This window comes from Melospiza melodia, chromosome 1 (genome assembly GCF_035770615.1).
Source record: "Melospiza melodia melodia isolate bMelMel2 chromosome 1, bMelMel2.pri, whole genome shotgun sequence".
Taxonomy (NCBI): Eukaryota; Metazoa; Chordata; class Aves; order Passeriformes; family Passerellidae; genus Melospiza; species Melospiza melodia.
The window spans coordinates 18,120,103-18,135,164 of record NC_086194.1 but is presented as its reverse complement, the minus strand read 5'-3'; the positions used below and the strand labels follow the sequence as shown (position 1 = coordinate 18,135,164).

General features: G+C 45.9%; 1 protein-coding gene across 18 annotated transcripts in view; it reads left to right on the top strand.

The window, feature by feature from the left end:
• Positions 1–11,573, top strand: part of KIAA1217 (KIAA1217 ortholog) — a 335,499-nt gene extending 323,926 nt beyond the window's left edge. For 12 of the 18 annotated variants that reach the window (XM_063149891.1, XM_063149934.1, XM_063149854.1 and 9 more), the window contains 6 exons: positions 484–630; positions 3,840–3,959; positions 6,835–6,912; positions 7,019–8,689; positions 9,144–9,266; positions 9,963–11,573. In XM_063149891.1, coding sequence (XP_063005961.1) covers positions 484–630; positions 3,840–3,959; positions 6,835–6,912; positions 7,019–8,689; positions 9,144–9,266; positions 9,963–10,457 — 2,634 coding nt within the window. In that variant the 3' untranslated portion in view covers positions 10,458–11,573. The remainder of the gene's footprint in view (positions 1–483; positions 631–3,839; positions 3,960–6,834; positions 6,913–7,018; positions 8,690–9,143; positions 9,267–9,962) is intronic. The other 6 variants (XM_063149863.1, XM_063149918.1, XM_063149992.1 and 3 more) reach the window with 4 other exon arrangements.
• The last annotated feature ends 3,489 nt before the right edge of the window (positions 11,574–15,062 follow it).

The following is a 15,062-nucleotide window of genomic DNA, read 5'->3' as shown; positions in this document are numbered from 1 at the left end:
CTGAAACTGCTCACCAGGATGCACTTCTGTTAGGCCAAATGAGCAAGTAAGATTTGATCAGTTCTGTTTACAGGAGTCTTTCTGCTCTTATCTCCTAGCAGTGCAGCAGGCAAGTCACAGGCTGCTTTCATTTAGAGTGGTAAGAAGATTAAAAATAAAAAAAACAAAGCATGCCTTAAACAGATGGGGAAGATTGGGTCAGATTTGAGAGTGTTTTTACAGAAATGTTGCAAATTAGTTTCTTTGGGCTTGTTTTCCCCATCTGTTCTGGGGAAGGAAGTGGTGGGAAGTCCAATTTAGGAAGCTTTTTAATCTGTGAACATATAATCACATCAGCAATATTGGTGGCTTTTGAACTGATGAAGTAGCAGGAGGAGGGGCCTTGCAAGAGAGGAGTTGCAGTAGTGCTGAATTTTGGTGTTTACTTTGCATCAGGAGGGCTCAGCTGTGTTATCTGTCTGTGTGTCTGTCATCCCCTTGTAGGAGTGCAGTGAGGATGCTGGGCAAACAGCACAATCCAAAGCCCCTAAAGAGGACCAGGCACTGTCTCGGAGCACAGGGCATGCTGTAGCACCAGCTGCAAAAGATGAAGAGGAAGAGGAAGGGGATAAAATAATGGCAGAATTACAGGTATGCATTCCTTTTGGGTTGCACATGAGGACACCTGTGCCCAATATCACTTCTAGGGCCTCAGTGCAATTTCCAGCTCAGAACATGAAGGAAAGTAGGTCTGCTAGCCTCACCTGGTACTACTTTGTTGCACTGAGTGGTCACTTTTTGGAAGTACTACCTAATTTTGTCCAAGAGGTCTGGAGCTGAGACAGTGGTCAAGAATGCAGTAGCTGCCACTGGAGAAGCCTGCACATGCAAATGGGACAAGTAAAACATTGGTGTGCATTTCTGTGGCTGTCCCTGGCCTAGTGTTGTTCACTAGTACCAGACTGGTCAGGTGCTGAGAGCAGTCATGTGTGCTGTCCTTGGTGGGAACAGAGAATAACTGAGTCTGCTCCTGGTGGGCTGTGCTATGCTCCAGAGTTTCCCAGTGTTTGAACACTGAGACATTGCCCATTCCCTGGGAGGTAGGTGGTACATCACTGTGCCAGTGGCATGGAAGGGTGCTCTCCTGCTGGTCCTTCATCTGGCATTGCGTAGGACAGTTCACTTCAGTGATGAAAATGCTGCAGTAAATGCCAACTATTCCTGCTACCATCAGCTTCCCAGGGGCACCCTCTGCCCTCTGCCATGCCCACCTGAGGAAGGGAGATGTGGACCAGCCTACCTGGCTATAACTTCTGGTAGTTTAGAGCACTGTCACAACATGAGATGATCCCTGCTGTCCACCTGCCAGCAGGAGGGTTGGTGCTGCCCAGGGGCATTCAGAGCACAGGAGATGTGGGCACTGGGCTGTAGCTGTTAGTCTGAGGGGTGCACCCTGTTCCTTCCCTCAGCTCCCTCCCACCAGTGCTGGTTTGCAGGAGTGAGAGCAGCAGGTCACCCTTGTCCCCCCGTGTGCTGGTGACCAGCGAGGCAGCGGGGCTGGGGACACAGGGGCTGTCACAGCATCTCTGTCTCCAGGAGCAACCTCTGCCTTGCAAGTGGGGGCAGTGAAGTGGAGGTTAAGGTACGGAAAGGGGGCTGAGGGAAGCTGAGGAGGAGAAATAGGCATGGGAATGGCATTCAGCAGGGAATGGGTGTTTAAATGCTAGCTTTGGGAGCTAGCAATACTCATTTCAATCCAATACCAAATACCAGCTATATTTTAGAAGCTAACAGAATACCATGTTTTAGAAGGGGCAAATTGCCTGATCTGAGAGCTATAGGCTCATTAGTTTGATGTCAGTCATAGGCAGAATGATGGAAAATGAGATATGGAATTCAATCATTGAAGAACTAAAGGACAGACATAAACAGCTATTCCAGTGAGCACAATGTAATGGAACAAAGGCAACAACACTCTTTGATCAAGTAACAGGTTTGACTGCTTCAACTGAGTTGTATACCTGTAAACATTTTGGTAAGACATTTGATCAAACATTATACAAGATTCTTATAAAAATCTGGCACCTCAGAGTGTACCAAAAAAACCCTATTGCAGCATAATTGAGACCTGTCTGCTTTTGAAATCGCTGACCTTGATGCAGGTGTTTATAGACGGGCCTCATAGGGAGCAGCAACAGGCCCAGTATCTCTCTGTATTTTCATCAAAATCCTGGAAATACATTTAAAATCCTTGCTGTGTAAAATCATCTTAGTTCAGATCAGTGAAGTATGACAGCAGAGACATGATAGCAATCATTTAATGGTCATAATGCTTTGCTGAATAAAAAGTCACATGAAGAGCAACAACATATTGGACAGGCCACAACTGCATGCCTTGGAAAAAACAGAGGAGTTGCAGTAACAAGTTGACAGGAGCTCCCAGGTCAGTGATGTTGCCACAAAATTGTGTCTGCTTCAGGAGTAGATGTGAAAACGTGGTGTGTTTTTATGTCTGTGTGCAAGATCAGTGAGATCCACACTGTGCTGCTGCATCCATGACTAAGTATCCATGTGCCTCCCATCTGAAAAGCCTGTTAAGAATATGAGGGTTCAGAAGAAACTTGAGTGCAACGTGAAGATTTTTAATGTAGCCGGAAAAGGCATCATAATAATCAGTGGCTGTGGCACAAGCTATTTGGAGACTATTACAGATATTTCAGAGCAAAGGTGCTAATAAAAATGCCAAAGGGAAATAGCTTTTTTGACACTAAATTCTGAAGGACTTTGAGGATGCTTTACTCAAACCCACATCATTGGTCTCACAAATGGGTAAGTTGGGGAAAAGTCCATATCCCCTATTGTGGGGAGCAAGACTATTTTTTCTAGTAGTTTCATGTCATTTTAGGTACTCTGGTCTATTAACACATACAAACAGGATGTAATGAAAAATCCAGAAGGAAGTCTACATCCTGATTTTTTGCCCTGGATTTTTTCTGTTATCCTTTTCTAATTTTGCATAAACATGCAATACTTATGAAGAATACAGTATTTAAAGAACAGGCCTGATTCTAGTCTGGGATCAGGGCTATTAGTTGCATGAGTTGCCAGGAATCAAATTTCCCTACTGTGTGGTACAACAATGGAATCTTCCTGCATGTCACGGTGTGCCTGACTCCTGTGAGCACTCCCTGCTCTTTGCTGTGCCCTGCCTGCACTGCACAGTGATAGTGGCAGTGGTAGTTTTGCTCTTCCAGATCTGGGAGCCAGCTGAGTAGAGAAACTCAAAGGAAGTGAAAGGAGGAGAGCAGAATAAAGGCTGAAAAGTCTGGGCCATGACCTGGAGGATGTGGGATGAGAGGCCAGTGCCCACAAACCCACAGGCTGGGACAGTCAATTTATGGCTCATTATCAAAGACTGTGACAAAGGCACATCTCCATGTTTAAAGTTTTAATTACAGTTTGTGTGGGAGAAGTGGAGTTATGTAACTCTTACATTATCAGCCATGAGGAAATAGGTGCTGCCACAAGCCCCAAGTTTGTCATGGGTTTCCTACTTGAGTTTGGATAGTCTGTAGCACCTCTGTGGGTCTCCATTGTCTGCAAATTCAGAAATCAAGCTTGTCCTCCTTACAGGGAGCACTGAGGTCAGCATGATGTTAAAGTCTTGAGAGGCTGGAAGGGATGCCCTGGTTCTCTGAGTCTGATAGTCTGAAATCTCTATTATTATCTCATGGGCTTATACAAAACATTTTTGAGCTGTGACTGTTAAAAACAAGTGCTCTCTTTGTAGTTGGTCATCTCCAGATATTTCTCTGTTAAAGTTCTTGGTCTCCTGATAACCTGTAGTATTTATTTCCTAGGCTTTCCAGAAGTGCTCTTTTATGGATGTAAACTCAAACAATCATGCTGAGCAGTCCAGAAATGATACACATGTTAAAGACATAAGGCCTGGGACTTTAATGCATCACAAGGAAAAGAAGGTAACAAGTGGCAATTGTAGACATGCCACCCGGTCTTGGCATAACCTTCTTTCCTTCAAAACTAATCTTACATCCTGTGTCCTGTTCTCTTTAACCCCCACCCACCACTGCCCAGCAGTTTCCTTCCTTCTATCTCTGTATGGCTCAGAAATGCTCATACAGAGCTCTGTGTTAAACTATATTTTGTGTCTCATCAGCAAGAGTACAATGGTTGCATGAAGCTTTATAATTCTGTGACATCAAAAGAGGATCTGTCAGTTTCTGTCAGAGATGCTCACACTATTTCGAACATCCTTCCCCAGCTATTCTGGTGATGGATGGTGAAGCATCTCTCCTAAGCTTGAGGGGAGTTAATGGTTCCTCTCAGTCTCTAGAGCCTATTGAGAATGTGTGCTTTATTTTGTTTCATTTGTTGGTTCCATAAGTAGTTGTTAGATATTCAGAAATCCCATTCAGTTTATTGGATGACAGAGTCAAAGTGGATGGGAGGAATTTGCCCTTATGCTGAAGGGCAATGCCCAAAATTCAGTCATGGGACTGAGAAGAGGTGCTGTGTGTGTGGGGCTGTAGACAGGTCAAGGTTAAATCTCACAGCTGTGCCTGGACTGGAGTTGCCAATTGAGTTGATTTGACTTAGCATCAGCTAATGTGCAGGACAAGAAAAGGACAAAAGTACTTCTGCCCTTGCAGACCTCTTTTTTATGTATAATAATAATGAGTTGCATCACTGCTGGGTTAGGGGGTTGTGCAGGCAGGACAACCTGTCAGCCAAATGCCATGAAGGTGGGTATGGTAGGGAAGGAAACACAGCTCTTCAGCGCAGCATTTCAACCTTCTTGTGCATTTTGTGTGTATGTGCAAATGCTGCCAGGTCAGGACATTGCACTCAAGGACTCGTGTTGGAGCTGCCCAAACAGCAGTTCTGGTCTAAAGCTGCAAACAGCTGCCTGGGTGAGGGTCCAGGTCCCTTGGTATGAAGGAAAAAGAACAAACTGTTCTGTGTCTATGACAGTGTTACAGAGGAAAAAAAAGTGTGAATGCATCCTCATTACTGCTGTTGTCAGGATGAGAAGATCATATTGTTACATGAAATCCTGGGTCATCACTCAGGACACTGCATATCCTGTAGCACAAACATTTCTTTGAAAGGTGCTGCCAAGTATTTGCCATAAACTGATATTTATTTGAATAACACAGAGTCCAGGAAATTAAGGTTAATGAGATCTGGTTTTGTAATCTGATGTGACAGAGTGTTTATTGGCTTTAAATATGGAACATTATGGTCACGATAAAATCATTGAGGAAATGAGTTTTGTTGTGGTTTTATTTTTTAGTAGAAAAGCGGAAGTTCCTAAAATAAGACACCTTGTACAAGGACACTCTGAGGTGTTTCACTGGTGCTTGGAACTAGAAGTGGAACATGCTAAAAAAAGATACACAGTCAGCATATCCAGAGGCAGCAAGTGCCTTTAAGTAGCTTGGCCTAATTCTGGGGGGTCTGACGTGTTTGGGACGGGGAGGTGCTGAGCACTGAGCAGGTCAGGGCCTGAGGGGATCACAAGCCCTGGAGTTTGGATCCCAAAGTGCCTCTCAGCACAATGTGCAGACTGCCAGCCTCCCACTGAGTCCTTGCTGCTGTGCTGGTTTGTGTGAGAGCTCTTCCTCACCTAGAAACATGAGGAAGCAGCTGTTCGTCCTTGTACTGGTGAACAAGCCTTTGTGGAAGTGACTCTGGTGTATGAGTGACTTTCTTGCTTCTGTGTTTTGATTGTGAGTAAAGCTTTTCTGTAAAATCCTCCAACAGTTCATAAGAAAATGTCACACAAGGTGTAGAAACCAGACCTGGTGAAGCTCTGTATGCATGGGGTGTGCATGCACAGCCAGCCTGGGCATTTCTGCACTGTCACTCATCCATCTCATTTGGGAGAGCAGTGCTCCTGACTGTTCTGCATGTCTTGATGCTCACATGAGTATAATCTGTCCTTCTGCTGGGTTAGGAGTCAGCTCCTAGACTCAAGCAAGCAATGTCAGCATTGTTGGTTTTGGTTCACTGCCTTCAGGCACTTGAGGCCAAATTACTTTCCTTCTTGGTGAGCTGTCTTTTGACTGTAGATTTCTCTCTTATTCACTGTCCTGGTGTCTCCTCAGGTCAATTCTTCATCCTGATGCTTTGTGTTTGTCCTGAGTTGTCACTTGCACTTAAACTAAACCCCAGAGAAAAGCCTGGTGTTAGGAAACAGCATTTCCAGGGGTCCTCACTTGCAAATAAAGAAAAAAGTCCCCCTGAAGTTTCATTGCTGGGAATAAATATACTTCTTTTGAGCCAGTGGATGACCTCTGTTTGGTGTTTGGTATTTCTGCTGTTAGTGAATGTAGCTCAGTGTTTCATTCTGTACTTCCACAGGCACCACAGGGTGTCACTGGTTATTCTGATGGAACACTTCTAATGCAGCAAGGATTTAGAAGTGCTCAGACTAATGAATGTAATGATTCTAATTGTGATGGAGCAGCACTGCTCAGGTGTGACCAACATTAGGAGGAGCAAAATGTAACTTGAAAATCAGCTTTTACTGGTATAAAACATCCTTTCAAGGCAAGCCAGACTCGCTGTCAGCCCTTTCATATCAGCCTCCTTTTGATGTGTCCCAGCAGCAGAATGTCATCAGATACTGTGAGACTTTGTGCTTCAATCTTATAAAAACATGGTGGGGCTGGGGGGTTTAGCAGGAAGGTGAACAGGTCATGGAGCACTGTGTTGGAAATAAGGTAATTAATGTGCTTATGCATCTTCTGGAGGCCTTGTTAAAACAAGGTAACATCCCATCCTGACCTAATGCATAGCACAAAGCAGTAACATCGTGCACTGTTCTGCCAGAATTTGGAATTTTGCCCTGAAGAAAGACAGGAATCAGATGACAGCTTGAGCCATGTCTCTGCAGCAGTAAATGGAGTGGTGAGTTCATGAGGTCTGCGCTTCCCCGAGATTAATCTGGGGGAAAATAAAAGTCCTGTAAAGATAAAAGCCCTGAATAACTGAGTAATCCAACTTTCCCCCTTAGGTGTATGGGGCTACAACAGGATCTCCCACAGATAGTGACCATCCTAAAGAGAAGAGGGAAGGGAGAACTGAAGAAGAATTGGGTTCTGATTCATCCAGTACAGCTGACAGTAAAAGTGGCTTTTCAATGAATGACAGTCCTACACTTAGCAAGGGTTTGTTTGTAGACAGTACAGACTATTCTAACAAACACCTTCAGAATATGAGCACAAACCTGTCTGGTGTCAGTTTGCCAGAGGAGGACAAACAAAGAGGGGCTCAAGATATCTTAGGATCACATTTTCCAGCCGCTGAGACTGGGAAACAGAAGCCAAACTACAGACTGTCGAGAGACGCTCCCCAGGGTGAAGCCTTGCAGAGCACAGGCAAGCCCGTGCCCATCAGCAGCGCTGCCCCTCTCCTGAGGCACATGCAGGAGGCTGCGGGGCCTCAGCCTTCCTTGCAGGAGCAAGAAGTTTCTGCAGGCAGCTACAGTCAGGTCGTGCTGAGACCCAGAGTGTCCAGAGCAAACAGTGTGAGCAGCGCTGAAGAGACAGACTCTCCAGCCAGCTCTCCAAGTGAAGACACCCCACCCACAGAAAACATTGCCTTCATGATTACTAAAACAGCTGTCCAGGTGCTCTCCAGCGGGGAGGTTCACGACATAGTGAGCCGGAAAGGAGGAGATGTGCAAACAGTCAACATCGATGCCAGGAAGGATGTGGCATCAGAGAAGGGCATCCCTGAGAACACAGACAGTGAAGAGCCTGTGGTGTGTCTGGACAAAAAGCCTGTCATCATCATTTTCGATGAACCCATGGATATTAGGTCAGCCTACAAACGGCTTTCTACAATTTTTGAGGAATGTGATGAGGAATTGGAAAAAATGATGACAGATGAAAAGATAGAAGAAGAGGAGGAGGAGGAAGAAAATGAAGCACATGAAGTCTCTGAGAGGCAGAAGGAAGAGTCACCAGTAGCTAATGACAGAAAAGCAACCACAGAGCATTCTGCAGCTCATGGTCTCCAGGGACCATACCTATTTAACCTTCAGCCTGACTCTGCAGAAACCAGACCTCCAGCAGAGGAGGAAAACACAAAGACAAATTTTAACAAATACCGTCAGATCTATGGGCTAAACACAGAAGCAAACTCAGACTCTGCTGATCAGTTGGGAAGCAGGCAGGATTCGAAGAAAAAATTTAAATTTAAATTCCCTAAAAAGCAGCTGGCAGCTCTGACGCAGGCAATACGGACAGGAACCAAGACTGGGAAGAAGACATTGCAGGTTGTGGTCTACGAAGAAGAGGAGGAAGATGGGACACTGAAGCAGCACAAAGAAGCAAAGAGATTTGAAATTTCTAGGTCTCAGTCTGAGGAGAGTGATAAAAGTCCTTCTGGGAAGCAAGAGGGCCCCTCTGGAGCTGCCGTGTCCCTGTCCAGGACTGATGAAATTCGACAGAGTACATACAGAACGCTAGACAGCCTTGAGCAGACTATAAAGCAGCTGGAAAATACCATCAGTGAAATGAGTCCAAAACCTGTCCCTGAAAACACATACACCTCTGAGGGAAGCACTGTCCCCTTCTCTGCCCAGATAGTACCAGAGACCCCATCCCGAGAGCATGTAGTGCTGGATGAGAGCCTTGCTGGTGCAGAGCCCCCTGCATCACTCCCAGCCACTTCACGTAAGGTACCTTAGTCCAAGAAATCAAACCTCCAGCTGCTTTCTAAAATCTGCAATAATCACCATTAAACAAGACGGTCTTGTGATTTGTTTGCTTCCTTTCAGGTGGCTTGTTTGGGCTCCCCACGAGGTGTCTAACAGCTAATAGACCATTGGTTTTTGGGGTTTTTTAAAATCTTTGCTGCTGATTGGTGATGGGCAAATGCAGGGGAGCTGGGTCGAATAATCCGCTGTGTGAAATGACAAGTGTCACTGACATGAAATCCAGGCTGATCAGTAGCTGAGCAGTTTTCTCCATGTGATTCTGGAAATTAACACCCGCGGTGTGAAGCTCCTGAACTTTCCCTGCATGTAGTACTGTGGCTTTTTCAGCGCATGGTGTGCAGGCCTCCATTCAGGCACCCTGGCACTGACCACACCTTCTTGTCTCCCCTCCCTGCCCCTCCACTCCTTTCCACAGGGCTCCAGCGCTGCCTCCCAGACCAGCCGGATGCCAGTCCCCATGGCTTCAAAAACTAGACAAGCAAGCATGGAGAAATCAGGCAAACAGCACAAGCTGCAGGATCCACGCCAATACAGACAGGTAGTTTTACCCTAAACCCGGTGTTTGGATGGACATTTCATGTTGTTTGTTTATTTAAAAACTCCAGTAACTGACTGTGATTATACCAAATATCGGATGCCTGAGGTCAAACTGGACATCCTGGATCCTGGGGGCATGACAGTACTGATCTTTTCACCATGCTTGTGCATGCATGTCTGCAATAAAACACCTGCTGCTTTTTTTTTGTTTGGTTGGGGTTTGGGTTGTCTGTTTATTGGGTTTGGCTTTTTATTTTTTCCTTAATTTATTATTTTTATTTTTTTTTAAACTGTAGTGTTCAGCTGTAATTTTAAGATGTCAACTACCTGTTTACTTTCCATTTGGTTCATGTGGTGGTTCTGTAGGAGAACTGGGAATGTCTTTGCAGGAAGCCCTGGACACTAACCCGTTGGTGTAGGTGGCGGTGGGCGCATTAACCCGCGCGGCATGGCCGACGTAGTGCCTGCTCTGTAACACGTAGGTCGCGCCTTCTCACAAAGCTCTCCTGCCTCTTCCTCTATGCACTCTCCCTTGGGCACTTTGGGTTTTCTACCAGGTCCAGTCCATGGCTGCAGGACTTAGCTCAGGCCTCGAACTGTTAGTTCTGATTCTCTGCAGGGCTGTTTTCCCAGGTCCTGTTGGTTTATCGTGTTACTGGCTTTCTGACAAACTGTCTCCTGACATCTTTATTTGCAGGCTAATGGAAGTGCTAAGAAAGCTGGTGGGGACTATAAGGCTACTTCTCCTACCCTACCTGCTTCTAAGATCCCAGCCTTTTCTCCCACTTCTGGGAAAAGCAGCTCAGCACCTGCTTCTAGCGGTGACAGCTCTAACCCTCTTAATCCCCCTACTAAAAGCTCCATTCCTTCCTCCTCCCTTCTGGCTCCTCAGACAGGTCGCATAACTTACTCTACCTCCCTCATCCCCTCTGTCTCTAACGGCTCCTCCAAGTTTCAGAGCCCCACTTACCCAGGGAAAGGTCACCACCTCTCGTTCTCGCTGCAGACTCAGAACGGCCGACCACCCCCTCCTTCCTCCTCTACCTCCCCGCCCTCCTCTGTCTCCCCCCCTTCCCTGAGCCAAGGTATGAAGAGCATCAGGACAATCCACACCCCTAGTTTCAACAGCTACAAGGCACAGAACGGGAATGCCAGCAAGTCCGCCCCATCCACGGTCAAGGAGCCATCCTAGAGGCTAAGCACAGCACAGCTGCCAGGTCACCGAGGCTTTTTGCTCACAGAATCCGCAGCCAATATTTTAACCAGGGAATGTAACCATTTTGTTGTATTGCTGGAGGCTTAATACTAATCACGTGCTAAATACTGAATTACTACACTAGACTAGAGTGAAGCTTTTTGGAAAACAGTTGCTGTTGTAATGATAAAAGAGCATTTTCTTTCTATAGGAAGCAGCACCTCTTAAAAAAAGTGTGAAGGTGTGTGAGTGAACTTGACTGCGTGTGCACAGTGGTGTACTGAGCATGGGGAATTGTATGGTTAAAAATTTACTAAGTTGTTTTGTATAAAGCTATTTTTCATTATGAGGTCTAGAAGTGAACAGAGATATACTAAAGTGTGATTATATTCAACTGTAAAACTGAAACTAAAATATTTTTCTTTTATTTTGGTGTTATTTAGCTTTGTTACAGATTTCTATTTTTGTCAACAAATGTCATGGTTCCTTTCGAGATCTTTTTGCCAAAACATTTTGATACTATTGTAATGTACATTTGAAAGTAGTATGCTGGACAGTAAACCTCTGCACAAGAAACAGAACAAGACTGGTCTAATGTGTGTATGAGGCAACTCAACTTATTGCACTGCCAATCAGATTATATTTAAGAATTTGACAGACAAGGAAAAAAATAAATTGTTTTACACATATAGATAGTTGCTGATTACTTTTTTTCTTAGCTCAATCCACCCTTTTTCCTTCATTTTTATTTTACTGAGACCTGGTAGCCCATTAATGTATTGCATTGTGGATTTTAAAATGTACACTTCAGTACTGTTCTGTATACTGGCAAACTTTTGTACATATCTATAAATATCTATAAATAAATAAATAAATACTGTATGTGGCTGGGCACATAGAGTAGTTTTACCACACCAAAGTTAATTTTTATGCATGCTTAAAAATATATATGGGATAGGGTTGAAAAAGATGGATATCAGTTAAATAGGAGAAGAGAAAGAAACTTGCATAGCTAATGGTTTTGTAAATAAATTTATTTGTATAACACCAAAATGTAATATACGGAACTATGATAAGCAAAGATCTTTACAAAAATAAAGGGCTGCATGCTTATATATTTGTATTTTGTCACTAGTAACTTTTCGGATGGGCTCAATTGGCTGTTCAGCTGTTTGCCTGAGGGTGTTAAGCCATCAGGAGAAAACCTGATTTGATTTTCCCTAGATTAAAGCCATACACGGTTATTCATTTCAAAATGGGGTCTTTCAAATTGCTGTCAATAAAAGTTTATTGCTGAAACTCCAAGTTAGAAAACCAGCAAGCAAAGGAAAACCTTTGAGTGATTGAATGAGGTATCAGCCCTTCCACCTTGAGGTATTCCTGGTTTTATTTCCTGTTGTGAAAGGGGAGGTTTCCCAGAAGCATCATTCCAAGGCGGCGCTCTCGGAGGGTGAGAATAACCCTGAGCCTTCCCCAGGAGCAGAGCACAGTCTGCTCCAGCAGGGGCAGGTGCTGCCATCCCCTGCTCTGGCCCGGCACCAAAGGCACTGCCCAGCACAGAGCTGAGCCCAGCTCAGCAAAGCAACGCCTGAGGCGGGGTCAGAGCACCCACACGGCCCCTCTGCAGTGGAGCCAGTTCCCTTCCAGCCAGGGCACAGCAGTGGGGCTGGTGGCTCCAGGGCCTGCTCTGCTCTCTGCTTGCTCACAGATGGAGGATGGCATTCCCTGGCTCCAAAGGGAGCCTGCCTGTCCCAGTGCTGCAGCTTGTTACCAGCTCCCCGTGCCACAGCACACACACAGAGCACAGCTCTGGCTACCCTGCTCCCCCCTCACACAGCCAAAGTGTCACCTCAGGCTGAATGAAGGACTGGACACTTCTGAACAACAGTGACTTACTAACAAACAACTGCTTGCCTCTAGTGACACGGGAGGTGTCCCCAGGAGCCATGGCAGGGTCCCTGTGGCTCTGGCACTGCTCCCACAGCTGCTTCTCAGAGCCTCTGCAGGTGAGGGGCTATAGCAGCACATTGTCTGTATCTGGCTGAATTCAGATATGGACAATGGTTGTGTAATTAACCAATGACCCTGCACAGTCACTGGTGTGCACGGGCAGCAAGGCTGTGCTGTGCTCACTGCTTGTGCTGGTGATGTGAAGTTGCCATCAGGCAGGGAACTCTACACCCACTCGAGACCTCAGCCACACTGTGATCTGCAATTCTGGTGCACCTGCTCAGTACTGGGGTGCAGCACCCCCAGGAAACAACAACAGGCTCAGCCAGCTCATAACCCACTGCACAGGCAGCACTGCTGGTGTCACAAGTCAGGCAATGCTTATTCCTTCTCCATCCTGCTTGTCCAGCAATGGCGTTATCAAACACAGGCAGGGAAGAGCTGTACAAGGCTGCTGCTTAGCAAAACCATCAAGCTTGTAAATAAATTCCTTGGACACAGAAGAAATCAGAACTGGACACTAGTGAAGAACACAGCTTTCCCACTGCAGACTGGTTATGAAGAGCAGTTTTGCTGGAGGTGGCTGCCACTGAAGTTTGGGTCAGGCCATGGGACAGGTACCACTGCAAACTGCTCTGAAATCCAGCAGTGAGGCAGCTGCTCACTGAAGGAGCTCAGTCAGAGCCAGCCAAGGGCTTCATAGCAGAGTGAGCATCATCTCTGTGTCAGCCAGTTCCTCCTACAGGGAGGGACTGCAGCAAAACCACACAAGCTGTCACAGCACAGAGCCCCTGCTCTGGGCAGGACACAGGTGGGAAGGCAGAGCCAAAGGAGGTGCATACAGCAGGAAAAGGGAGCGATGTGCAGGACAGATGAAGTGTGCAGGGCCAAAATCCATCTGATCCCCACTGAAAGGCAGCCCTTCCTGCAGGCTTACAAACTCATGGATTCAATAGCAGATGGTTTTTTTAAAGTCTCCTGACTGGGAGCCACGGGTACCTGCACCACATCAGGGTGTATTGCAGCCCAGCTTTAACACATTCCCCCTCCAGGCAACAACCACATCCCTTTCCAAAGGCTAGCCCACTTAATTACTATCTAAATGTGAATGGTGTTATGACCTGGCTTTGGGAACAAAACCAGAGTTTTTGTAGTAAATGAGGCCACATTTCAAACTCTTTTGTCTTGCCTGACCAAAGTGGAGAGGCTCTCAGAGGCTGCACAGGCACCCGAGGCCCTTAATGTGCAGCTCAGCAAAGAATTTTCCTCCAGCTCTGCAGCAGCACTAAAGAAGGTATGAAACTGTCTGGACTGTGGCCATGTCTTAATTCCACATCAACAGTGCTGTGAGTGATACTAATGGGAATCCTAATAAGCCCTTTAAAAATCTTAAAAAGCAGCCACACAGCACCTTCCAGCTACCACACTCCAAAAAGGCAGCTCAGACTAAACCACTGATCACCACCGAAGCAGGAATTGCTGTTAGGAACCATTTAAGAAATCCAAACACTACCATTGCTACCAACACATTTTATTATTTCTCCATCAGATCTCAGCTTATCCTGTCCCTAACAACGTGCAGCTTCGCAACTGCAAACAGTCCTCAGATCAGAAGTACTTCCCAAACCTGTCTGAACCCTTCTAATGAAATACAGAAACAAAACAATGGACACAAACAGCAATGTTTAGAAAGTCTATTTAAACATGAAAAACATCCCTGTTTGCTCCATGACCAAACACTGGCACAGCTTGCCCAGGTAAGTTGTGGAGCTTTCATCTGTGGAAATATTCCAAATCCAGCCCCAGCCCAGAGCAATCTGCCCTGGCCACACGTGGCTGAGCTGGGGGGCTCAGTGATGCCTGCCCTCCTCACCTGCTCCCCATCCAGAGAAACACTGACAGTACCCAGCTTCCAGACTCCAGCTTCCAGAGAAATACTGACAGTACCCACCTCAGGACAGTCTATTGTAGGCATGCACTTCCCTTCTTGAGTCAATCAAGCAGACTGTCACCCTTCTCTTCCACAGGAAGGGGAAAAAGAAAAAACAAATCCCCAACACAGTAAAAAAAAAGCACTACAGATAAGGGTCTGAGGTAGCTGCTGTTAAGATCAGGGTACAGCAATGACTCCTAAAAATGTCGTTTTTCTCAGCTGCCACACTGGCTGAAATTAAGGGTGACCCAAATCTTGGCAGTCTTCAAGAAGCACAAAGAACAGTATTTTCTTCAGGGGCAGCTCAGTAACCTCCTCTCCCTGGTAGATGCTCCCTGCATCTCTGCCCCCAGGTTTCCCCTACATGTTCTATGCTACCAGTGCAGCAGCAGAGAACACCATGGAGGCTGATGAGTGTAAATAAATTTGTACCTGCAGCACCGTCAGCCAATACAAGTCATGATTTTTGTGTTTGTTTTCTCAGTTCCTAATTTTTCAGATGATCTTGTGTTCATTTAATACAATTACAGTTCTATGTTCTCGAAGACAAAAGTTGACAGCCATGTGTCTGGGTTCAGGAGTAAAATTATCAGTTCTCTATAAACACAACAAAATGGGAATTAACCCATCAAAATGGCTGTCAAAGCAGAGGAAGGTGCAGACCCCCAGGCTCTCCTGTGCACCTCCCTAAGTTCACTCCTTCACTGAGAGACCTCTGT